The sequence below is a fragment of the Mastacembelus armatus genome, chromosome 11 (assembly GCF_900324485.2).
Source record: "Mastacembelus armatus chromosome 11, fMasArm1.2, whole genome shotgun sequence".
In the NCBI taxonomy this organism is placed as follows: Eukaryota; Metazoa; Chordata; class Actinopteri; order Synbranchiformes; family Mastacembelidae; genus Mastacembelus; species Mastacembelus armatus.
The window spans coordinates 14,246,726-14,272,385 of NC_046643.1; the positions used below are offsets into that span (position 1 = coordinate 14,246,726).

Consider the following 25,660-nt stretch of genomic DNA (forward strand, 5'->3'; position numbering starts at 1 on the left):
CACTAGAGCATTATTACAAGTCTCTATAAATGGATACAGCATTTAAGATGCTGGTCTCTTTCTCTGCAGGACTTTTATGATTCAAGACAGCTATGCATTGTTATTGTGGAGATGTGAGTTATGCAGTTTGTGCAGTCTGCTTTGTTTCTAAGTTTAATAGTTGTTTACAGCTGAGTTTGGCTGCACAGCAAGCCTTGCATGTAGTAAATGGATTTCAGCATGTGAGTGCTTGCACTGGTTGTTAATGCACCATGGATATCTCTACTAATAACTATTATTACTATTATTAGTCATAAGGTGTTAATGAAACAGGATAACCATTATAACAAAGATTTTTATTTTTAGGAGGCAGTGTGTATAAAATCGTTTACTGTGGAAAGTAATTCATTGCACAAAGGCTATAGGTCAGGTAATGAGGATCGACATTATTTTACATTTTTACTGACAAAATATTAATTCATTCCAGCAGAGAAACCTCATGGAAGTATGCAGCAAGCATCTTGATTCCCTGAATGTAGTTGGATCTGAAAATGGAGAAATAACAATAAATTAAGTATAAAAAACAATGATAACCCTGTTTAAATGGTAATTGTCTTTATTAACTGCAGCAACAGAATAGCCAGGTGGAAAGATCTTGAACTACAGGGTGAGACCCTTAAAACAAAAACTGGTCTGGTCTTACTGTTATTTCATTTTCTCACTATTGAATCCAATTATTTATACTTCACAATGTTTAATCAAGTGACCAGAACTTCAACTCCTATGAAAATCTTTTTGGGCAGAAGAACCATGTGATCTGTGACATACCTGTTGAGCTTCTCATTCTGGGAGTGCGCGCCATCGTCGCAGGATCCAATAGGAAGCAGCATGACGTTACGCCCTGTGGCCTCCTGGAAGGTAAGTGTGACAGGGATGCTTCCTCCCTCACGGGTCAGATCAGGCTCCACACCAAAGACTGTGGCACAGCAAAGATGATGAAAGAAAGGAGAATAGTGAATTTGAATAAAATGTGAAAATGATTTTTAAAAAACTACTTTGACTTTTCTCCTAAATGATCAGAATAAAATATGCTTTGTGCTTAGAGACTCTGTACCTGTCTTCATAGCCTTTCGACCAGCCATGTAGTGTGGGTGATTGAAATCAGACACCCAGGCCCTGGCTCCATGGTCCATTGACACTTTCAGCTTGTTGGGGCTTCCCAGTTCAGCAAACCTCTTCTGCAGGTGGCCAACAACCTTGATGATGAAGAAGAAAAATAATGGTGAAATCACAGAACTAAAGATAAGTAACCATTTCATTGCCCATAAAGAGAACTAAGGAGACTATTACTTTTAAGACAGAATATTTTTAACATCTTTAAAACTGCAACAACCCTGCATGTCTTTTGCGATTGCAGGAACTCCACACTGTTTATTTGGCTATTCTGAAAAACGAATCCACTTTGGTGGTTCAGGTCTTGTGAGACTGCTCTGTAAAATTCACTTTTGTGACATGCAGCATTTGGCAAAGTCGTCAAGATTTAAATTGCACTTTTTGAGACTTTTTTCCACACCACACCTTGGAACAGTCACGAGTACTACCGGATGAAAGAAGTAGGGTTAGACAGTATTTCAGGATCTACCTGCTTCTCCACAACTTTGGGGTCCATGTCAGGAACAACACGGATGGAGAATTTGCCATTGACCTTGCGGGGGATAACAGTCTTGGCTCCAGCTTCAGAGAAAGCCCCCTCAATACCGTGGAGAGAAAGAGATGGATACCTCCAACGATGCATTAGGATTTTCTCCTACAGGGAGAAAATGTAGTACACCTCAAATTACCATTAGGTAAGACTTTTTTATTTAATTTCAGTGTCATAAAAAACAGAAATCAGCTTATTACCTTGGTGTCATGCAGCAGCTGGCAAACACCAACATCTTTGCAGTACTCGTCCAAGTCAAACTCAATCTTCTCGTACAGCTTTCTCTCCTCTTCAGTCAGAGAGGCTACCTGATCATATATCCCAGGAACTAAGATCTTCCCCTTACTGTCTACCAGCGAGGCTGTTTAGGAAGTGACAAACACAAGGTTGAAACTCCCACAGTTCAAAGAAATACTTAAAAATGTGGCTATTGCTCAGTCAGCAGCTTGACTTACCCATAAGTGCAATAAGGTCGGTCATAGCTTCATGAACAGAGCCGCCAAACACCCCTGAATGCAGGTCCTTCTCACAGCACTCCACCTTTAAATTTAGGAATAAACCATAATTTTACCATGAGGCATCGAAACAGAAATTCTCAGAAAAGCAGGTGTGAACTTCTGTTACACTGAAACACTGTATTACAGTAGGATTAGGTTTGCTTTTGTCAGTTTGGCTAACTTTATTAATAATATACAGTAAGCAGCAGTGCAGTCAGACTCCACCTCAATGTAGAAGTAGCAGATTCCTCTCAGTCCGTAGGTGATGCAGGGTTTGGTCTTGCCCAGCCAGTAATTGTCGGAAATGCAGACGTAGTCCACATCTTTTAAGAAGGTGTCTTTTCGAGAAAAGACAAGCTCATCCAGGCCATTGGATCCAGATTCCTCCATCCCCTCAAAGCAGAATTTGATGTTGATGGGCAGCTCCTGCAACATAAATCAAAAATATAAGGAAAACAACTGTGGAGACTGAACCACACAGAAATCTGTAGAACTACACAAAGATCATTAGGATGAATCACCTGCAGGGTTATTCTGAAGCTGTCCAATTATCTTAAACCCACATTCATCTTCATCTTCTTACTTTATATTGTTCAAAAACTGTGAAACCAATTCTTTTCATTTGGAAAATAACATATATTCCTGATCACAAAAAATCCTGGGTGTGTTAACTGAAACACCTCAGTTAATGTTTAGCATGTTCAATGTAAATGTGATGTTTTTTCACACATATGTGTTACAGTTTCAGGGAAAAGTGAAGTTAAGACATCAGACAAGTAACATGACTTGGTTTAATAAATACATGATGGTCATGAAATATGACCTTTGACCACATATCCGGCTGACAGCTCTAAATCAATCAACAGGTAATTACCAAATCAGCTCTGTACTTTAACACAGAGATAAATTATTTCATTGAATCATGCAGAATCATATCAAAAATACTTCTGTGAAATCAGCTGTACTCTAGCTCAATGTCCATGTTTAGTATCAATTCATGCTTTATTGTGTTATCAGTAAATATTTAATTTTAACTAAAAATACAAATACAATATTTTATATTATAGTAATAATATCCACAGAATAATACTGCATATAAATTAAATTTAATTCTTATGTGTTTAAACTTGCGAGAGAACCCCATTTTTCACAGTATTTAGAAACAGGTTTGTTACAAAGTCAAACAATTCTGTATACTAATTATCCTCAATTATCATAAAAACATGATACTCCTTTTTGTTTAATATACTGCAGTGATTGTTTGTGCATATGTAAAGAAACATTTCCAGCAACCAGTTAACCTGAAACATTTTGTAGATTTTATCTTTCCCAAAGAGCATTGCAACCTGTAAATGTTCTGGCAGTTTCCCCTGTTCGACCACACCTAGACTGAGAATTTATGCAGAAGTAGCTTCAAGTTATTTATGAATAGATCCAAACTGAAACCATACTTTGTCCACTCTCATCATCTCCAGAGTAAAACTGGCATTAATGATACCTGTTGGTGAGACATCAAGATGACAGATATTCTTGACCCGACATCACTGCAGGCATACTTCCGATCATTTAAGGCATTTGGCTTGACAGACAAAATAGGTAATGTTTTGCTTGTGAGTGTGTGGATGGGTGCCACCAGCAACTAGCCAACACTGAGGGGGCTGCTGCTGAATCTAAAGTCAAAGATGTGATTTTCCTCTAAGACAAGTCTTAGATTTTACTTCACATTGAGAAAAAAGTAAAAGCCAAATATAAATACTAGTGTTACCTGCTGGAGCTTCTGGTAGGCCTCAATGCAGTTAAACCAGGCCAAGACCGGACCCTTGTCATCAGTAGAACCTCTTCCATAAAGCTTACCTGCAAAAATAAATGTTTAGGAATATTAGCCCAGGTACAACAGGTCAGTTCAGTATAAGTGGTGCTGACAGCTTAGACTGATGAAAGTTGATCCAAGTCTGACAATGCTGAACAGATGCAGACAGGCTGAGTCATAATTACATGTACGGCAGAGGCAATTAGGTGACAGGGGAAACTGTTGCCACCATCAGGTTTGACTAGCAAATCTCTTGGGGCCACTAAGACTAAAAACTTTACCTGTAATCCAGTGTTCATTTTTAGTGCCTGCTACTAGTATCTGCAAAGTTAAGGCACCCTTCTTCGTCATAAAAAGTAGAACTTGAGTCTGCTACTTGTGGACAGCAAAAGATGAACAGACAGAAATGAGACAAGAGGAAGTGAATGTGCTAGATTCTGTCAGCTGACTATCAGAAAAAACACAAGACAAAACATCTCCAGTATCTCACAGTGCTGATGTAATCAGAAAATAAAGGGCATGTGTGACTTAATAATGGGATAAAAAAGATTTCAGACTAATCTCAACTGCTTTATCTACCACAGTAAAAAAGGAATGTGCCCAGGTCAGTTACATTTCACGTCATAGAGGAGTTTAATGAATTTAAAAGTGTTCACCCACAGCGAAGTCCTTCTGTTATAACACAACACAGAAAACATGTTCAGAGTTAAAAAATATTTCAGGGCTGCATTTGCATTAATATGTGGACTCACCAAATCTGTGTAGTGAAGTAAAGCTCTAGGTGCTGAAATAAATATTAAAGTATAATCATACCCAGAATAACATCAGCCACCATTAAATCGATATTCACTATATAAAATGTGAGAAGTTGAATCTATATATGAGTCTTTTCAAAAATGCCACCACCAGTTCATCTTGACCTGTGGGGTTTGCCGATGAAACATAATAAACAACAAGGCACCACCATAAAACCTGTGCTGAGAGGACTGGACTTTGTAAATGTATAGCTAACTTATGATCACACAAAGACAAAGCTGATAAAAGCTCAGAGATCATTTAAACACAAAGCTACATCTATGTAATGATGATTAATCACCAGTTTCATTTTATTCTGTATTCTAGACTTTGGACAGTTAAACTACATTTTCCTCATATATTTGATTGAGATCTGATACTAAAGGTTTACAAATTCAAAAAAGAAAGTGGTGTAATCATTACATAGATGACTGGGAAGAAAAACTCGAGTTCATCATAACATGTTTCCTCTTGCATGCCGAGACAGAATTACAGACTTCTTCAGTAACATACAGTACAGCACTTTCATTTTGAAAGTGCAAAATTTCTGGATCATTGTGAAACAGCTTCAGTGTTATTTTGCACCAATTGTAACTAAAAGCAAAACTTAAAAATATCTGGTCTTACCATCTTTCTCCACCAGAGTGAAAGGCTGTGTATCCCAGCCGTCTTCAATGTTGGCTGGCTGAACATCCAGGTGCCCGTAGATACACACGGTCTTTTTGCCTGGATCTGACCCCATACGCCCCAGGATGATAGGGGGCAGGGGGATCTCCTCTCCAGAGGGAAGCTGCATGAAGAAAACAACATAAGAAATAATAACTATAAAATGCAGTAGCTACAGTCATACTGTCCACTAGACTAACTTGTACATATATTAACAGTGAAACAACACACTGTCACACACTCTGACCTTCTGTTTGCCAATGTCCACCAGCTCCACTGTGCCCCCCAGCCTCTCAATGTCTTTGGCTGCCATCTCCATCATCTTCTTGATCTCCCCACGCTTCTCTGGCCAAGCAGATACACTCTGCACAGCCACCCATTCTGCAAGGCGCTGGAGAACAAGGACAACTCTGATAAATCCTTATGTTTGTTAAAAAATAAATGCAACACTCAGCCAGTCTTACATTGAACTATTACGTCCAAACCTCAAGGATGAGCTTACCTGCACATAAAGATCCTGGTTTTCATCCACGTACTTGAAAAGCGCTGTGAGATGAGCCATGTTTTCCAGCGACAGGAGGAGCTGAAGGTTTAACAGAAGGAATTGTGTGAGAATCCACCTCCAGCCCTTTATTTAACATGAGGACTAAGACCACACCCCCGCTGCTGACTAGCCCTGCAGCTCCTCTGTCATGCACACAAGTGGTGGGAATGACAAAACTGCACGTTTCATATCAGGAAGTTTGCAGCAGCATTCCTACAACTGACTGGCCTGTTATTTTGTCTAACTGTGATTTTATCATTTTTACTTAACACCATAAAGAGAAACTGTCAAGAACTAGACACTAATAATTAGTGTGAATGAGTATTTCCTCTAATTTATTTATTAACCCTGAATAACCTCTTAATCCAACTGAACTGTATATTTGGAACAATATTTAACAGAACAAGAAAAACATATATTTATTTACACAAATAAAGCCTACAGGTATATATGCATTTACATTTATTTACACACGTTTCTTTTAGGAGAACATTATTAATAAATTTAATTCTGGCAGGTTTTGTTTTTCTGGATAAAATCACATTAATGGACACAGATTAACACAGAAATGACACACGAGATTTGCTTTTATTGGTGTTTGTGTTTTTGTGCTGTTCTATAAGGCCATTCAAAAGCATCTAAAGCCTAATTAATTCAAATTTAATCTTAGCTATAATCTATAATAATCTATAATAATATATCTTAGCTATAGCAGTTATGTTGAGCTGGACCTTCCCAGTAAAATATCAGTAACAAGCTTTAAAAAAAAAAGGCTTTAAAAACATGTGGGTGAATCAGTGTCAGCTCAGTGTCAGCGCTGTGATATTATTAGGCAAGGCAAGGCAATTTTATTTATATAGCACAAGTCATACACAGAGTAATTCAAAGTGCTTTACAGAAATAAAAGACAAGTTAAAAATACATAAGCAAGAAATAATAATAAAAAGTTAAAAATTAATATTAAAAGAAACTGAGGGCAGATAGATCGGTTTGGATAAAACACTGTCAGGTCTAGTCAGGTCATATGTTATATGCCACACTAAAAAGAAAGGTTTTTAGCTTGGACTTAAACATTGCCAGAGATGAGACTTGTCTAACATCATCAGGAAGACTATACCAGGTTTTAGCTGCATAGAACTGAAACGCTGCTTCTCCCTGTTTAGTCCTGACTCTGGGCACGAGCAGAAGGCCTGTCCCTGATGTTCTCAGAGTTCGAGATGGTTCATATGGCATCAGCATGGCAGAGATGTAATGTGGTGCTGAGCCATGAAGAGACTTATACACAAGCAGTGCTGTTTTGAAGTCTATTCTCTGAGAGACAGGAAGCCAGTGCAGAGATCTGAGAACAGGAGTAATGTGGTTGTACTTCCTGGTTCTAGTCAGGACCCGAGCAGCAGCATTCTGAATGTACTGTAGCTGCCTTACAGCTCGTTTTGAGAGCCCCGTGAACAGGCCATTACAGTAATCTAACCTTCTAGAGATTAAAGCATGGATGATCCCTTTGATTCTGGCAATGTTTTTGAGATGGTAAAATGCTGAAGATGTTATCGATTTAATGTGGCTGTTAAAATTCAAGTCTGAGTCCATGATTACCCCTAGATTTCTAACTTGATTTTTAAATTTTAGAGAAAGAGACTCGAGGTGACTGCTGACACTTTCTCTTTGTTTCTGAGGCCCAAAGATGATTATTTCAGTCTTGTCAATGTTTATTTGGAGAGAGTTGTTTTGCATCCACAGAGTGATCTGTTCAATACCGCTGCACAGTGAATCGACTGGTCCATATTCACCAGCTGTGAGTGAAATGTAAATCTGAGTGTTATCTGCATAGTTATGGTAGGTATGGTACATTATTGCTGCGTATTAACTGGCCTAAAGGAAACATGTAAAGATTGAACAAAAGGGGTCCCAAGATGTACCCTTGGGGGACCCCAACACCATTTGGTCTGAGACACAGTTACCAACTTCAATGAAATACTTCCTGTCTTCAAGATAGGACTTAAACCATTTAAGGGCAGTAGCAGAGATGCCTATCCAGTCCTCTAACCTTTGTAACAGGATCACATGGTCCACTGTGTCAAAAGCTGTGTCCACTGTATTAGCAAGTAAATACGTATTTCCATGAGTTGTTGTGTGACCTGGTGTTATACTGAAGGAGAAGAGGCTTTAAAACGAAGCATTAAAACTACTTAGCTGTTCGGTTGTGCGGACTTACGTCGTATTTTATTCCCGTTACGGCCACGCGTGATTCCTCTCAGACAGCTGTGTCAAACGTTCAGCTCTGACGGCGAAACCACCACAAGTCACAGGATCCTCTTCGTTTTTTGCTAAAGTCAGAAAGTGGACAGTGAAGTGCACTGTGTATTGTATGTGTGGCGCAATGAATTGTGGGCCGGCGGCAGATGCTTCGTCATGTTCATCTATATGGTCCAGAGACGCTTTAAAGAGGAGAGCTTCCCCCTCTGGAAGATAGACGGCTCTGTGTACTATATGAAACAAAGTTATTAAGGAATAGAAATTTGAGACAATTGACTTAATATTGTTTTACGTTTTTAAACAGAAAATGTCTGATGTGCTGAATATCACTTGGTTTAAACACATACATGCACCAAGCAGATACATGATTCCTCAGACTGGGCAGGCAGAGTTAACTTCTCAGCTCCAAGACAAAAATATTAGACATGGAGTTAAGATGACTTATGTCCTTTAGTTAGGCCCATCTGATTTTGTAATTTATTTTTCAAACACTGAAGTCAGTGCTGAAACTGTATGCTGATAGTGTTGCAGTAGATGGTTTGAATTTTTTGCAGGACAGCATTAAACTGCTGATATGAAAAAATTACTAGTGAGCACCTGGTGTCTGGTCTCAAAGCTCAGAAGTGGATTCTAGGAGACATGAAGTCTATTTGTCTAAAGTTACTCATTGCTCTAACTCATGAGCTATTTTTACTCTGTTCACTTCTGTTTTTCAGTGAAAGGGAGAAATGTTCTGCTGTTCCTGACAGCGACTATGGAAGGAAACGTACAGAAGCTGCAGTGACAAGTGTTGACCAATTGCCTCCTTTGTACACAGTACCAGGTAGGTGGTCAGTGTTATGGCTGAGTAGTTTATGACCTAGGACTGAGACTGTCCACCTGTCATTACATCATGAATGCTGTACTATGACATTTGATTGCAGTAGAACAAGCTGCATGTTTCCAATCTCCCCCCCAATGAAACCCTCATACCCCTTGTCTGGATGTACTCTGACAAATCTGAATCAGACATCAAGAACTGTTACTGAAAGTTTATTTAGTCAAGCTTCATTGTTAGTTCATCTTCATTGTGCTTCTACACCAAAACCTCTGGTGTCTAGAAGGAGAAATTTTAGATTAGATTTTTTTAAATGAATTTCAAAGTTGCAAAACTCATTCCAGACTCACCTTTCCATCAAAACACTGTTCTTCACACAGCTTTTCTGCTGGCCTACAAACTTCAACAGAACACATGAAATGGATCTGCAGGTGCAAGAAGAAAAGAGTTCATGCATCCTGTAATGTTAAGCTGCCTCAATCATTGCAATGTTACTCCAGCTGTGGATGCAATTTCTGTGAAGTGATCATGCTAATGTAAAGGGGTCCTTTACACTTCACTCAACAATCCAAACCTCAACTTAAATATTACAGGTGTCACTGAGGATTGAATGTTTTTAGCATTCCTCCCCCCACTCACTTCTTCATTGAGGTATTTGTTTGTCTTTTGATCCATAAACTGGAAGGCATCAACCACAAAGCGCCTCTGGTGGCGATTTTGGGGAAGGCCATGGACTTTAAGGATGGACACATTTGGATCATAAGGGTTGGTGCACCTACAAAGAAACATAACATATGTATAAGTGAACAGGATGTTAATATACACAGTGGCTTCACTGGGGAAAGTAACTCTTACCCTTCATAAATAAGCACCAATGCATTCTTTGCAGATTGAGGGTAGGCTACACAGTAATTGACAAGAATTACTGCATCTGGTTTTGGAGACTTCAGGCGCAGTTCAAGGTATACTGGCTTGCCAAGGAGCCGTCGCAAGGGCAGATGGCAAGTGGAGAAGTAATTTTTATAAGTGTGATCTGTTGGAATTAGACAATAAGCAATCTTGAAGCTGACAAGTCCTTACCATTGACATCTACTTACATTCAGTCTCAGTGTAGCCAAACAAGGTTTTACACAGTCCATGTGGTTTGGAGAATAATGCATGAATACTCTACCTGTAGCAATTCTCAACTGAACACCATATAAGCCAGCAGAAATGATTGCCGATGGCCAGCTGGAACTTGGGGTCTTAACCATGTAGCCAACACTGACCAGAAACTGCTGAGCAGGATCAGCTACTGGGGTGCCAGTTATGGTGTAGCGACATTCAATCAGGAACCTACAAAAGACATACTGCTTATTTGTGGCACACATACAAGTGATAAAAGCAATTACTACAAAACAAATCTACAGCATATTCCAGTTACTAGAACTAACATTAGGGCCTATATTGAAAATCCCTCAGTAGAGCTGTGCCTGCACAGTTAAACCAACTCACCTAAGTGGATCGCTTCTTGTAATTACACCATACTTGAGCTTCAGAGCTTGGACAACAGTCTGCACCTCAGCCAGGTAGATCTTTGTCTCACCAACCACCTACAGAGAGAGTCATTTCTTAGGTGAAAAAAGGCACGAAGACTGTCAGCATGCATAGTGTCTTCATAGATCTTCAACATGTCTTCTAGTGTTTGGAAATTTCATCTATGCACTTGGATGCTGAAACTGCAGTCAAGGTCTGTAGCATTAAATTAAACCATTTCCCTTTAATAAGTAGTGGTAATATCTAGTCAGAACCTCCATGTCTGGCATAATCAGTCCTTAATCCAGCTCTGGGTATGAACAAAGCAAGGACCAAGTTTTTTTTCCCCTCCCCAAACCTCTGCCACTTCAGCTGGAGTGAAGCAGGAGATAACTTACATAAGAGTGTGTTCCACATTCTGTGACTCCAAACTTAAAGATGGCAACCTTGTCATTAACAATGACTGGTTTACATTTTGGACTCCCAGGAATAACAAGTTTGGTAGGGTCGACACGGACAGATGTAGAGTCGTAGCGAATTGCAAAAACGAAGTGTTGATCCACAGTGCAATCTAAGTGAGGAGACAGTTATGAATATCACATGAGTTACCTGTAGTCTGGAACATGCAAGTTAGAAATGCAACACTAAGTTACTTATAAAAGGGAATTCTTACCATCCAGTGGATAGTAGCAAGCAGAGGTCTGAAAATCCACACAACATCTCATCTTTTTACAGTATGAGGACGATATTCCAGGCTTACCACATCTCACCCGCTCCTTCTTTGAGACAGCACAACCTGAAATAAGTGCAGTATATTTTAAAAAAGTGTCAATATCCCATGTTCATGCATTTTTTTCAGTTTTGTTATATGCCTTCTAACATCTGCATTCATCCCATTTATTTGACAATTTGCACTCACGCTGTGTGATTGACACCAGAGGAGGTGGCGTCGGTGATGGCGACGCAAGTGGTGGCACCAACGTTGATGGGTTTAATGGTGGTGGTAGCGATGGTGAGACTGCCAGTGGCACTGGCCGTAATGGTGATGGATACAGTGGCCATGGCCGTGATAGCTGCACTGGAAGTGGCCACCATGGCAAAGGGTACAGTGACTGTGGTGGCAGTGTTGATGGTTGTGATGGTGAGGGCGGCGGCTGTGACGATGGGTCTGGTGGCTGTGGTGTTGATGGCTGTAGTGATGATGGGAGTGGCGGCTGTACTGGAAGCAGCCATGGTGGGTATGGGTATGGTGGCTGTAGTGGTTTTGGCTGGGGTGGCAGTTTTGATGATGGGTCTGGTGGCTGTGGTGTTGATGGCTGTAGTGATGATGGGAGTGGCAGCTGTACTGGAAGCAGCCATGGTGGGTATGGGTACTGTAGAGGCAGTTCTGATGGTGAGAGCGGTGGCTGCGGCCATGATGATGATGGGTCTGCTGGCTGTACTGGAAGCAGCCACGGTGGGTATGGGTATGGTTGCTGTAGTGGTTTTGGCTGGGGTGGCAGTTTTGATGGTGAGAGAGGTGGCTGTGGCCATGATGGGTCTGGTGGCTGTGGTGTTGATGGCTGTAGTGATGATGGGAGTGGTGGCTGTACTGGAAGCAGCCATGGTGGGTATGAGTATGGTGGCTGTAGTGGATGTTTTGATGGTGAGTGTGGCAGCTGCAGCCATGATGAGTTTGGTGACTCCACTGGTAGTGGCCATGATGGGACTGGTAGCCATGGTTGTAATGGTGAGAAAGGCGGTTGCAGCCATGATGAGTTTGGTGACGCCACTGGTAGTGCCCATGATGGGACTGGTGGCCATGGTTGTAATGGTGAGAAAGGCGGTTGCAGCCATGATGAGTTTGGTGACGCCACTGGTAGTGGCCATGATGGGACTGGTGGCCATGGTTGTAATGGTGAGAGCGACGGCTGTGGCACTGGAAGCGGCCAAGATGGGTACGGTGGCTGTGCTATTGATGGTTGTAACGACGGCGAGAGCGACGACACTGGAAATGATGGGTGTGGAGGACGTGTTGGTAGTGGCCGTCGTGTTGGTCGTGGCCGTCGTGTTGGTGGTTGTAGCGATGGCGAGAGCGAAGACACTGGAAATGATGGGTGTGGAGGACGTGTTGGTAGTGGCCGTCGTGTTGGTAGTGGCCGTCGTGTTGGTAGTTGTAGCGATGGCGAGAGCGACGACACTGGAAATGATGGGTGTGGAGGACGTGTTGGTAGTGGCCGTCGTGTTGGTCGTGGCCGTCGTGTTGGTGGTTGTAGCGATGGCGAGAGCGACGACACTGGAAATGATGGGTGTGGAGGACGTGTTGGTAGTGGCCGTCGTGTTGGTCGTGGCCGTCGTGTTGGTGGTTGTAGCGATGGCGAGAGCGACGACACTGGAAATGATGATGGGTGTGGAGGACGTGTTGGTAGTGGCCGTCGTGTTGGTGGTTGTAGCGATGGCAAGTGCGGCGGCAGCACAGGAAGAGGCCTTGATGATGGCGGCAGCACTGGTATTGCTGATGATAGCACTGGTGGTGGTGTTGTTGATGTTGATAGTGGCGGAAGTGATGACGGCTGCATCGGAACGTTAGGTGGTGTCCTAGATGGTTTACGGCACCTGGATTTTAGTTCACTACTTAAGTGAGGCAACAGGCCAGAGTCCGGACTTCCCACACAGGATGCAGTAGCCATTCTGGTTTGACCAGGCAAACTGTACAGCAGCTTCACAGTGTAGCCTTCGGTCTGAAAATTAAAAACAGATTTTGCATAAAACATGCACTGACCTCCAGGCAATCAAAACTGGAGGATTCAATTACATATTGGGCTTTAATAAAGATTAGAGAATTATTTTCCAATTACATGTTTGACATGGCAGCCAGTGAAGGGTATGAATAAAGTGTTTTCAAAATGGTTCACATCATATCCACAAGACTCTGGAGCCTCCATGACTGGCAGCACATCGTGAGTACCTTGAGAAGGAAAATAAATTATAATAAGTTGACAACATGTATGCACCAAAAATTGAGACTTCCAACCCCATGAACTTACCCAAAACTTTAACAGCTCTTAAATGACCCCTCAACAGAGTTATTTGGAAGCCAGATTCACTGCAAACCAAGTCTAGATCAGTAGTACTCTGACCAGGACTGTGGGACTTGCTCCTTGGAAGGGCATCTAGAAATTCCACTTGGAATTCATCATCTGCGCCATTGACACAGGCTTCTGGACTAAACTTGTAATCTTCCACTTGGAATCCATGGTGAGAAAAAGGGTGAAGCTTGTCACTGGTGGCCCCACCCTCCACTTCAGGACCATCTTCACCATCAGAGTCAACAAGGTGATCTGTGGGATAGAGGAGTAGATGTGCCTAATGTCAGAGACTAAACTAAACTTTTACTGGTGTAGAACTGGGCAACAAAACGACTAGAGAAGTCCTTAAACAAAAACCCTTCCCCCATGATAGCCATAGCAAATTATAATATATCTGAATAAAACAGACCATGAAACTGAGGTTTTTCTGTTCTTTCAGGTTTAAGTCACTCACAGAACTTAAAACAGATTAATCAATATGACAATGAGTTGATTCAAACACATTAAGGCATTTCAAGCTATTGGTAAATACATTACAAATACAGCCTCAATTAACATGAGTCTTAAAGCACAAACATCAAAGTTAAGGACCAGTTAGCCACCAGACCAACTACATTCACAATAACGAAACCCTGGTTAACTTTTCTTACAGATTCTTTTCACTTTAACCAGTAGTTTGTAATTTGTTCCCTCAAATGTTAGCATGTAACCAAAAACCAAACACACCTCCAGTCACTGGGAGCAACTTACCTGGCTCATAAGAATTTAAAAGTTGAGTTTCATTAAGTTGAGCCAAACCACAAACTGAGACCATCAGAGTTCTTGTCAGCATCAGTAACAGCCATAGCCGGCGCTCAGCCATGGCTCCAAGCACAAGTCTTCCTCCACCTTCTCAGCACGAGCCTTATAAAGTGCACAGCCTCTTTGTCACACCTGGTCTGGAGCTAATCAGTCCCACCTGGCAGCTGCTAATTGGCACTAATCAGAGACTGACACCCGCAGTTTGATTCGGGGGAGAGAGCTAGACCAAAATTAGGTCACGTTTCTTAAATGTTATTTAAAATAAATGATGTGACCAACAATTCATTCTGTAGGTGTTTTTTTTTGTACATTTATTATTTTGGAGCTTGACTGTATGGCAAAAGTTAGGACTTTATAGGCACATAGCCTACTATGCACATTTTTTGACACTTTGAAAACTGAAACAAAATATAAAAGTCCTTGGTCGCTTTATTAGGTACACCTGAAGAATGAATTACCCTTTTTCTCACCATGGATTCCAAGTGGAAGATTACAAGTTTAGTCCAGAAGCCTGTGTCAATGGCGCAGATGATGAATTCCAAGTGGAATTTCTAGATGCCCTTCCAAGGAGCAAGTCCCACAGTTCTGGTCAGAGTACTACTGATCTAGATTTTGTTTGCAGTGAATCTGGCTTCCAAATAACTCTGTTGAGGGGTCAGTTAATAGATGTTAAAGTTTTGGGTAAGTTCATGGGTTTGGAAGTCTCATTTTTGGTGCATACATGTTGTCAACTTATTATTTTATTTTCCTTCTCAAGGTACTCATGATGTGCTGCCAATCATGGAGGCTCCAAAGTCTTCTGGATATGATGTGAACCATCTCAAAAACACTTTATTCATACCCTTCACTCCCCCAATGTTCAATAGCTCTGCAACATACAGTATTTCTCCTTATAGGAGCTTATATTCTTCAGTCTTTGTTAGTCAAAACTGATATACACAGAATTTGTGGTCAAGCTTGTTTTAAACTGCATTGGATTTTAAACATGCAGCAAATACCAACCAAAATGTCTGAGTGTATTTTCCAGACTTTATAGATTTTCACCTTTTTGATTGTGTTTTGTGAAGTCACAGTAGGGCCTCTCACTGTTGAATTTCAAGTGATATCACATGTCGACATTTAATAGATCCTGATTATCATTGGACTTTTTAATAAGGGCAAAACATGAATTACACAATCTCTCTGTAAGTGGTAGGAAATTGTACTTTAAAAAAAAATGGAAATACTGTAGTGTTGCAAAAAACTTTATTGCATATATTTCAAGTACACAAATGCTGATGTGCTGTATCACAACACCACAAATCAAATATACAGACCATTCAATAGCCTTTATCATTTAAAACAAATTTTATTTTCTTTAAATCATTCTCTTCAGATTCTATGAGAAAAAAATAAAACAAAAAAAATTGATGTTTCTTTTAAGTAGTGAGACAAAGAAAAATCACTTGTAGGCATTGGCTTTATGTTTGGGCAAAAAGCTGAAATTCTTCGGTACAGGTCCAAGGAGCATTTCACTGGAATGTAGAAAGGGTAAAAAATTATAATGATGAATAAGATTAATTTAGCACTATAATTAATGTAGCTTGATGTTAAATTGTCTCCTCACCTGATCCTGATCCAGTCTCCAACATTTTGACTGGCCATCAGTGACTCCAGGTAGTTTCTACCCATGTAGTATGGGGGTCTCTCATTGATCTTCTGAGGCACTCGCTCCAACAGGCCTACTGGAATATACCTGAGAGAGAGAAACATGGAGGAAGAAAGAACATGATGTTGCATTTGTCTCCACTCCACATATTAAGTAGCCAGCATGAATAACCAGATTATATTTCAGTAATGGATATAAGAATACTGTTTACTGTTATTGTCTATGGTAGAAAAATACAATATAATGAAGTGCATGTTGTTGCTAGTGCCTACCTGCACAAGAAGGAGAGCCACTCCAGTAGAAAGGTGCGGGTCTTCTCCACACCTCGAGTGTCAGAGCCCCAATGCTCCAGCCCAAAGTTGGTGAATTCCCTTAAGATGTCCAGGCGCTCACTGGATGAAATGTCCCAGTGTCTGCTCTCCTTTATCTCTGTGAAGATCCAGGGCTTAATAAGAGCACCCCTGAAAACAGCCAGCAACAACAAAAGTCAAACCTCCAACGCTGATTTAACAGTTTGTTCAATTTCCAAACTAAAATTCACTACGTGAATTAATCTCTGGTAAATTATCTGGTCAGGATCCTATTGTAGATTTGCTATTCCTTTAGTTATTAGCTAAAGAAAAAAAGAGAGAAAAAGAAATACACTGCAGATGCACCATAGCAAATAAAAGTGTGGACAAAAGAACAGAAACATCACATAAAAATGTCATCATAGCTAAAAATCTAAATATGCACTGGCAAAGAGAAATGGTAAAAATCTTTTCTCTGAAGCTTTCTGTGAAGTTAAATTGTATTTTTAAAAGAATATTGCGTGCAAGTATGAGTGTTACCCTCAAATGCTGAGAGCTAGACCAGTTTGTTTAAAGTGAATATAATCATTTAAGTGAAACCAACCTTGCAATCATAATACCAGAAACTCCAGTGTCTCTTGCTTTCATGGCATCTTCATAGGAAAGAATGTCTCCATTACCTGCAACAATAAAAACAAGTCAGCATAGTTGACTGATAGAAGGCTGCTGTACAACATGTGCAGCCTTTTACAACCTTGATATTTTTTAATTGCATGAATTGAGTTTTACAACAGAAGAGGTTGTTTTTTTTCTGTATTGTGCCACTAAAATAATCTGCTTGACATGCAGGTACAATGTTTAAAAAAAAAAATCCACATACCAAAAAGTGGGACAGGGCTGGCCAGTTTGGAGCAGGTAGAGATATAGTCCCAGTCAGCTAACTTAGTGTAGCGCTGCTCTCTGGATCGGCCATGCAACTTTAAGAAAACAAGAAAATCAGTGATGTGTCATCACTAGACTGTGCCTTTTTTATTTTTAGTAACCATTTTTAACTTAAGTTCTTTTATGCAATGTTTTAAATTATAAATAATATGCCTCACTATGCAGTTTACTGGTGAAACAACTTTGAATATTATACTTCTACTACTGCAGGTCTTACTGTGATCATGGAAACGCCCCAGTTTTTCATCTCTGGGATGAGTTTGTGTGCAGTGTTGGACTTCTCCTGAACACCAGTGCGGATCTTGACAGTTAACGGGACATCGAGGACCTTGAGGTAAAATTAAAAAATTAATTCAACTGTAAACTGGGAGCAAAAACGTGTATATATGTATTTTAATTAAAAAAGAACATATTGGTTTCATGGTAGAGATATATTGGCAATTTATTTTGAATAAATGCTTTACATTAACTAGATACCCCCAGACTTACATAGTTCATTCCCTTGACTATCTGTTCAAATTTTCTGGTGCGGGTCATCAAGCCACAGCCTCCGCCCTGGTGAGGGAAATCAAATAAACACCACCTGTCAGTGAGTGTCATATTGAGGTTTATTATTTCCTGCCTAGCACCATCACAACACAAGCTCTCAGCCATGAGCATACTGTCTTCACCTTAACAGGCCTCCATTATTTACCTGCACATGTTATTGACTCTGTCTCAGCCACTGTAGGGAGATATGGTTTTATTATGTATGAGGACACAGAAATGTTTGGAAACACTCATTAATCTCACCCTGGACCACACGTGGTAAAGCTGCTAGAATTTAAAATGTGAAGGAGTGAGAAATACAGTGGAACTTCCTTGTAATCTTGTTTTGATAAGAGCTTTACCTTTTTGTAGACAAGGTCAATAGGGCAGCCAGAGTTGATGTCCACAAAGTCAACAACAATGTTGTTGTTGATGAGCTCTGCACACCTCGTCATGGTGTCGGGGAAGCAGCCCTCCACCTGGAGACACAATTCAGACTTCACAACTGGGGCTTTGTCGCCACACACCAACACATACGTTCATGCAGAAGAAGTAGTACCAAAATCCACAGGCCATATTTGCAGCAATGTAAATAGTCACTCTACATTTCTGCGGCATTCTGAAAGCTTTTAATAAAGTTAGTCTATGGCGACCTGACCTGGACGCCAAAAAGATCTTCACTTTCATGCCTCTTCAGGAGGGCCCACTCTGACTGCTGCCCCTGCAGCAGGTTTGTGCACATTGCCATCTCTCCACAAGTGATGTCTGCACCAAAACGCTTGCAAACACGACGGAAAGGCAGATTCCCACACTGAGGAAACAGACAGAATCCTTTAGTGAGTCCAAAATGTAGTAGTTAATATAATATGGTATATTACTGATTCTTTATGTTGGTTTTTAATAAATGATTGTCTAGAATGACAGAAATTCCAATTTTTTTGATCAATAATACATTAAACTCTGGTGCTTGGTTCAGACTGGGACTACTTACAGTTGTTAGAGGAGCAAGGTAGAGCTTGTCTTGAAAGTCCACCTAAACATAAAAACACAAAAATGTATTCCTCACCCATTAACCCATGCTACTGGCAGGATTTAATTTGTACAAATACCTGCTTCTTAGTTGACTTTTATTAACTTGCACATAACAAGAAAAATTATTACATAATTTTCAGTGTTAATTAAAATTAGCTACTAAACTACTACAGGAAATATAGAATTTTGGAAGAAAGATGTCTGACATATACCTGCTTCTTTTCACATTGGCGCAACTTGATGGCATCTGCATCAGTCAGTGGGCCAATAGTTTTTACTAGAGGCTGTTTATCTGGGCAAGACTACAAACAGGAAAAAAAACAACCATGTCAAAATACTCCCCAAAACACGAAGCAACACACACCATTTAGCTTTTTCAGCTGACTGGCAGAAATGACAAGTAGTGCTCTGAGTAAAAGTTTGTACTGTACCTGTGCTTCTGCTCCTGTAGACACACGCTGCTCCCCAGATGTTGAATCTGAAGATACTTCTGCTGCACAGGCATCACCTGGATGTGTCACAAGACTGGATTTTAAAATCAAATTCAAATCAATTCAAATTTCACATTTTATTTTACACAAAATGACACTGATTGAATATATCTGTGTCTGAAAAGAAAAATCTAAGGCATTTTAATAAGCTGCATCCCAGAGTAACATAGCAGCTGTTAAATTAAGGGTAAAGACATTGGTTCTGCTGACAAACCCCAGCTCCTCTGTAGTTTTCTTACCGTTCGCTTGCAATTCTTTTCTATCTCTGTTGTTTGAAAGTGTTTTCAGGTACTCTGCTGACTTCTCGAAGGCCACCGAGCGCTTCCTCAGACGATTCTGGAGTTCTTTGCTCAAGCTGTTCTTCACCTGGTTCCTGCCTTCATAAGCCTGAACTAGATTTGTGTTCTCCATGGTTTGGAAGTCAGGTGTGGTGTGTCCCCCGGCGAAGCGGCATGTAAGACCATAAGCACATTTCCCAAATGTGTCATAGAGGTAGCAGGTCTCTCCAATGTCAGCGGGCTTAGAGGCCATGTACTCAGCCACGTCATGATGAAAGTGGCATTTGTCTCCAAAGGGACATTCTCTGTTGTCCTGAATGGTTGGGAGACATAGTGACAATAACTCTCAGGTGAAATAAGCCATGAAAAAGGTATGTAGCATTTGTGCATGGTGCGTTAGTTTTTATACCCGAATAACAGAGAGACACAGTCGTTTCTCGTCGTATGTGGTGGGCTTTGTGTGTGGTCTGGACTTATTCTGTCCACGAAGACGTTTACCATCGGGCTTCCCTGTCTTATTCTTCTCCTCAGGCTCCACTTTGAGCTTTTTAGCTTCAGGTTCCTCCAGACTCTCTTCTGTCTCAACTGTGTCTTTTTCCCCAGCATTTTCTGTTTTGGAGCCCTGCCACTCAGAGTCTATAAACCCATGAAATGTTTCTTTGGTTGTTAGAAATCTGCAGAGAGAAAAAATATAAAACCTGTTTTATAGTGTAACACAACGTTGAAGAAAGTGGTTTTCCATTTTCAGTATAAAGTGTATACAGACAACAAAATGACACTTAATGAATATTACTGTCCCACAAAGCAATGTACAAATGACATGCTGGACAGTTCAAGGATGGTCTCTGAAAACAAACAAAAAATGTATTAAACCTCTGTGGGTTTAATGCATTTAACAGTGAAGATTAAATCAAGCAATTGAGAAAAGCAGACAGTGATGTGATTACTGATGCCCAGTGTTTTTTGACAGCTGCAATGTTAGCAGCGATTTCCACCTGTTTCTAGTGTGACTGTTTTTTTTCTCTCGTTACTCACTCTGGCTTGATGGCAGCTTCACCCTTGACAGCTACATCTGTCCCCTTTCCAGTGGTGCCATCCGTCGTGTTCTCCATCACACCTTCACAGGCTCTTTCTGAAACATGACCATACATCGGGTTGTGACTGTAGTTCTTAACCTTATCTGTACTATATCTAACTTCCGTATAAACTCTCCGTGTGGAACTGAATAATTCATAGCAGCATACTTTGCTTTAAACAGTGAAATGAAATCAATGCTCCTCCTAACAAGCTAATGGCTAACGAAAGCTGTCGCTAGCTAACGTGTTAAGCTAACCACATTTTATAACCATTTAAAATATCGTATAAAGTTAAAAACCAAAGGGAAACTGTTAACTTGGATTACATGTATGCTTCACTCACAGGTGAATATGCACAGCAACCAGCAGCGTGAGGAAACAACTGTGCAGCTCTTCGGTAAGGTCCGTGATGAACTCAACAAACAACATTGGTTCCGGGTAACGGGAAACACATTCCCCAGTCTGACCAGTGAATTACATTGAATTTTCTGTAGCTCATAAAATACACTCCGGTTATTCTTGTTAAAAGAAGATGCGTAACATGATTCATTTTATATTCCTACAAACAAACAAAAGCAATACCTTTTATTGGTAAATGTATGAGATTTATGAGCCTTGAACACAGAAGTAACTGGAACTATGAGTGAAACATATAGTCACACGTTATGGGTTTGTTTGCATATTACTTTTATTTCTTTGCAGAAGATTCGTTATGGGTTTGTTTGCATATTACTTTTATTTCTTTGCAGAAGATTCAAGAGCATCTTTTCCAGCATGGAGAGTAATTTACATATCCCTTACCAGTAAAAGAAATGCTGCGGTATTTAATGAGCACAACGAGGAGCAGTCATCAATTATACAAATATCACTGCACCACTAGATAATAGAACTAAATCAATTAGTCTTTCAACAGAAGATTAATTGACAACTGTTTTTATTATTATTTATTATTTTTCAGGTAAAAATACCACAGTCCCTATCCTCATTTTAAGGATTTGCTACCTTCATTGTCTTATGTCATACCTGTACCTTTAAGTATTTTTCACTTTTCTGATATGTCAGAGACCTAAGGGTTAAAAAAGAAAATGTATTGGTAGATATACTAATAAGAGACTATTTCTAAGATGCAGCCCAACAAACAAGTGCATACTGCACATCAGAGAGGTCAGAAGGTACATTCTAGGACAAGATGAACTAATAAATGCAAAAACCAAAATAAATGATTTTCCTTAAGCCATGTTCAAGTACAAGCAGCATCAGAGTCTAACATTACAGGCAGGCAAACTACATTCATTCATCTCGTGGGGCTGAAAGTTTTCCCATCTTTGCATCAAACCGTTTTCTGCTAGTGTCCAGGATGTTGATGCCATTCGTCTGGAAGTCATAGCCCACTCTCTTCAACTCCTCTAGTCGCCCCATAATGTTCTGTGTGCTGTACTCCAAGACCTTGGGCTTCTCTAGTATCTGATTTATTGTTATTCCTCCTTTCAGAAGACAGTCCAGCTTAGAGCTCAACGTGCTTGCCCCAATGTATAAAATCATTGGATAGCTAATAACTAGTTTTTTAGTGTCATTTTTCTGGCAGCCAAGTAAAGTCATCCTTTGCTGAAGGCTGTTGAAATTCTTTTTCAGATACTCATTCGACAGGTCCAGAATTTCTGCCCCAGGACCCTGAAGGAGAGCAAGTAGCTCTGAATTACTCAACTTTAGGTAAGCTCTCAGGTGTTCAATGTTTGTCTTGACTCTCTTTGTGCTTCTGATGAGAATGTAGAGGTTCCTTGAAATGACTGCTTTAGCAAACTGCTCTGGATTCTCCCCACCGAGCTCTGCACATATATCTTCCAGAAACTCAACCATCTGCTTATTGAGCTCTAAACGGTTGGAGAATGTCCGTGGTGCTGTGGTCAGCAGCCGGTGAAGGTCTTTGGTGTTCAGTCCCAGTGAGATCAGAAAATCTATGTTTTTCTCCAAGTTTCCATTGTCACTTGAGCGGAAGAAAGACTCGGGGGAACGATCCAGGATGCTAACAATTTCTGTATCTGTCTTGAAGATGTTTCTCCACAGCTGCCATCGCTTTTCCAAGTGGTCAATTGAGCGGGTGATAGCACGGGGGTAGCGCGATATGATGCTGGCGATCACTTTACGGTTGGCTCCTTTACCTTGCAGAAACTGAGCAAGGCCCTGCTCATTAGTGAAGACTTTTCGAAGCACCCCAGGCTGACGCTGGCGTGCCATCTTCACATCAACCCCCATGAGATTGAGATTCTCCAACAGAGATTCATTCTCTGAGCTCACCTGTGGGTTTGGTTCGTGATTCCTTGTAACAAAGCAAAGGCTTCTGTGGAGGGAGGATGATGTAAACTCTGCTGGAATTAGACAAAAGCTGCGCAGCAATGTCACTGATGGATAGAGGCTGAAAAGAGCCCTCACTTTGGGTACTGCTGCCATTTTCAGTGACGAGGGCTAAAGTGTAACATCACTGCCAGAGCCACTGGATCTAAAAGAACATAAACACAGACATTTAGTCAAAGACACAAAACTGAATATTTTATTAATGAAGCTAAGGATTTAGGATTCATGCAAAAACATCAGGCTCCTTAAATAAAAACAATAACGTTACTTTTCAGCGCTGTAGCACAAATTATACCATAATTTTAATTAACCAAACTCAGACCTTCTTTCACTTTCACCTGATTACAAGCTTTAAGTTAGCACAACTGTGACACACGAATTTGAAGGCATTAACTTCAAATTATCTGGGGCAGAACCATGCCCCAGATAATTTATAAGCTTTCCTGGTCAATACTTATATAGGAAATATTTCTGACAAACAACACGGCTAAATAAATCCCCCGAAATCTTAAACTACATAAAACATTCACCAGATGACTAATCAGAACGACCACACGGTTGTAACCACTAAAAGTTACAACCCTGTGCATTTGTAATGAATGACTACCATCTTACACAAATGAAATAAAACACCATATCTACTTACCGTTTGGATTTAGTTTCTCTGTTTTTCGACTACACATTTCTGCTGTGGACATCAATGACACGACCGGGAAAATGAAACTTTGAGAAAATCTCGCGATATTTGACATTTGAGAACTTCCCGAAGCTTTGTGCTGCTAATTACCGCCATCTACAGGTTTGGAGTTTAAATGGCTTCTCCGTTCACTTACAAACACCAGGTGGAAGCAAAGGACTTACACGTTTCTACCTGTTCGTGGCTGCACTTACCAGCTTAATAGGCGACCGTGACTTAATGATATAAAATGAAGACCCTGAATAATTGCATAGTTGTTTGGAACAGCAGGTGTATAAAACCTGAGAGTGTAATAGGATGTTTCATCCCTTTTATAACAGTCAGTAATTCTTAATTTCATGTCAGACACAGCTGATATTTTATATTTGCTCACTACATACAAATAAGCATTTGCAAGATGCTGTGGCTTACATCTTAGCACTGAAACCCAAACTAACCTATTGCTTCTCTGTGCCAATGAGTCCCACCACTTATGAATATTTTAAAGCATATCTTCATTATACAGACGAGCTTTCACTCCTTTGCTCTCAGACTGAAGTGACTCATTATTTTGTCCCAGTCATCAACAAGACACTTTTCTTTCTCATTTATATGCCCAGTTTCATATTTATCACACATGTCCAAAACACTTTTGACTTTTGGCATAATTATGTGATAGGGTGCAACTCTTATGGTCCAAGCTGCTGTGTGATTTAATAATCTTGCACATGGAGCAAATGATGAGAGAAGCTGCAGTTGAATTTGACCCTGAACACTAACTAAAGACAATGAACCATCAACAAAGCATTTATCTTACCACTTAGTAACTTTTCATGGGCTCCACAATTATACAGTTGCCAGTTTATTATGTAGATGCTGATAAATTAATGCACTAAGATGGAATTAGTTATATGCATCTTTTGTTTATCCCCCAAGCAGACATCAGTTATGACAATATAATGTATGTACTTTCATATACTGTCATGTACTTATGTGGAAAATTTTAAATAAATTGCTCAATAAAAAGTAGAAAGAAGAACAGCTGTAAGCCTGAAGTTTATAGTGATAATGAATCTATTTTCTTGTTCCTTCTAAACCTTTTGGAAATGTTTATTGAATTTTTTGTAAAAATTCTTCTGCTGTTGTGTTAATATTACATTAAATCCTGTTCTGATCCATTTGTTGTGGTCGTCTTGGTAAAGTTGCTTGGGTAACTGCTGACACAGTACTCCATCAGTGAATCAATAATTTAGAAACTGACGAAAACTTTCAAATGCTCAGTGACGCTTATAGATGCTGGTGCACAAACAGCAAGTGTTCACAGGTGGGAGAAAATAGATAAGTATGTCTAAAAGAAGATGGGTGGAATTCAAGATCTGCCAGACAATAAGCTGCTCAGCTCCTGTCAGCCGAAGACACAGAGCATCCTCTCCTTCTGCAGCCGCTGGTATGTTTCAAATCAGCAATTTAACAAGCAGAACACAAACATTAACATTTTAGGAACTTTAGTGTGTTTTCTTTGACAAAGTTATATTTAATACAAATCATGTTGAGTCAAAAGCATCAGGATTATGGTCTTGGAAAGTACTTTAATTTAAAGTAATGATGGTGAACTTGGATGTTTTAACAACCTGAGAGGGAGTTTATGTCGTATATACACAAATACACATACATTGCATCCTGTGTGTTTTTTAGAATTAGTTTCTTTAATATGTCAGCTTTTAGGGAAACAAAACACACGAAAAGGTATTCAGTAGCAGCTGTTTATAATAACAATGTTTCTGTTAAAATGTACATGAAATAATTAAGCTCACATGTTTCTTTGGAAGCAAAAAGTAATAAGTTTATTTGTAAAGCCTGTGTATTTTATCCTTTACACATAACACATTAAAAGCTACAC

At 40.1% G+C, this 25,660-nt stretch overlaps 4 protein-coding genes across 5 annotated transcripts; all 4 read right to left on the reverse strand.

Moving 5' to 3' along the window:
* Positions 1 to 320: 320 nt before the first annotated feature.
* Positions 321 to 8,386, reverse strand: cndp2 (carnosine dipeptidase 2). The gene is made up of 12 exons (XM_026300878.2): positions 8,206 to 8,386; positions 5,952 to 6,032; positions 5,697 to 5,840; positions 5,411 to 5,573; positions 3,944 to 4,032; positions 2,404 to 2,604; positions 2,137 to 2,221; positions 1,882 to 2,042; positions 1,622 to 1,786; positions 1,094 to 1,235; positions 808 to 955; positions 321 to 524 (listed from the first exon to the last, which is right to left on the reverse strand). Exons 2-12 carry the CDS (start codon positions 6,009 to 6,011, stop codon positions 458 to 460), a joined length of 1,425 nt encoding a protein of 474 aa, XP_026156663.1. The 5' UTR covers positions 6,012 to 6,032; positions 8,206 to 8,386; the 3' UTR covers positions 321 to 457.
* A 935-nt stretch (positions 8,387 to 9,321) lies between these two features.
* On the reverse strand, positions 9,322 to 14,509 carry LOC113126283 (mucin-5AC-like). The gene is made up of 14 exons (XM_026300251.1): positions 14,397 to 14,509; positions 13,605 to 13,898; positions 13,416 to 13,525; positions 13,129 to 13,298; positions 11,658 to 13,084; positions 11,498 to 11,608; positions 11,252 to 11,374; positions 10,977 to 11,149; positions 10,558 to 10,655; positions 10,235 to 10,398; positions 9,919 to 10,096; positions 9,703 to 9,838; positions 9,414 to 9,488; positions 9,322 to 9,342 (listed from the first exon to the last, which is right to left on the reverse strand). Exons 1-14 carry the CDS (start codon positions 14,506 to 14,508, stop codon positions 9,322 to 9,324), a joined length of 3,192 nt encoding a protein of 1,063 aa, XP_026156036.1. The 5' UTR covers position 14,509.
* Positions 14,510 to 15,678: 1,169 nt separating this feature from the next.
* Positions 15,679 to 21,144, reverse strand: dus3l (dihydrouridine synthase 3-like (S. cerevisiae)). Of its 2 annotated transcripts, none has more exons than XM_026300838.2 (16): positions 21,076 to 21,144; positions 20,692 to 20,788; positions 20,066 to 20,330; positions 19,618 to 19,969; positions 19,319 to 19,395; positions 19,100 to 19,189; positions 18,847 to 18,888; positions 18,514 to 18,666; positions 18,218 to 18,334; positions 17,817 to 17,882; positions 17,545 to 17,655; positions 17,266 to 17,362; positions 16,990 to 17,065; positions 16,368 to 16,556; positions 16,054 to 16,182; positions 15,679 to 15,961 (listed from the first exon to the last, which is right to left on the reverse strand). In XM_026300838.2, the coding sequence occupies exons 2-16, from the start codon at positions 20,766 to 20,768 to the stop codon at positions 15,889 to 15,891; spliced, it is 1,914 nt and encodes a 637-aa protein (XP_026156623.1). In that variant the 5' UTR covers positions 20,769 to 20,788; positions 21,076 to 21,144; the 3' UTR covers positions 15,679 to 15,888. The 2 variants fall into 2 exon arrangements, with proteins under 2 accessions (XP_026156623.1, XP_026156624.1); XM_026300839.1 differs by having other exon boundaries at positions 21,059 to 21,099.
* A 307-nt stretch (positions 21,145 to 21,451) lies between these two features.
* mterf1 (mitochondrial transcription termination factor 1) lies at positions 21,452 to 23,798 on the reverse strand. The gene is made up of 2 exons (XM_026300840.1): positions 23,731 to 23,798; positions 21,452 to 23,229 (listed from the first exon to the last, which is right to left on the reverse strand). The coding sequence occupies exon 2, from the start codon at positions 23,178 to 23,180 to the stop codon at positions 22,023 to 22,025; it is 1,158 nt and encodes a 385-aa protein (XP_026156625.1). The 5' UTR covers positions 23,181 to 23,229; positions 23,731 to 23,798; the 3' UTR covers positions 21,452 to 22,022.
* Between the last annotated feature and the right edge of the window lie 1,862 nt (positions 23,799 to 25,660).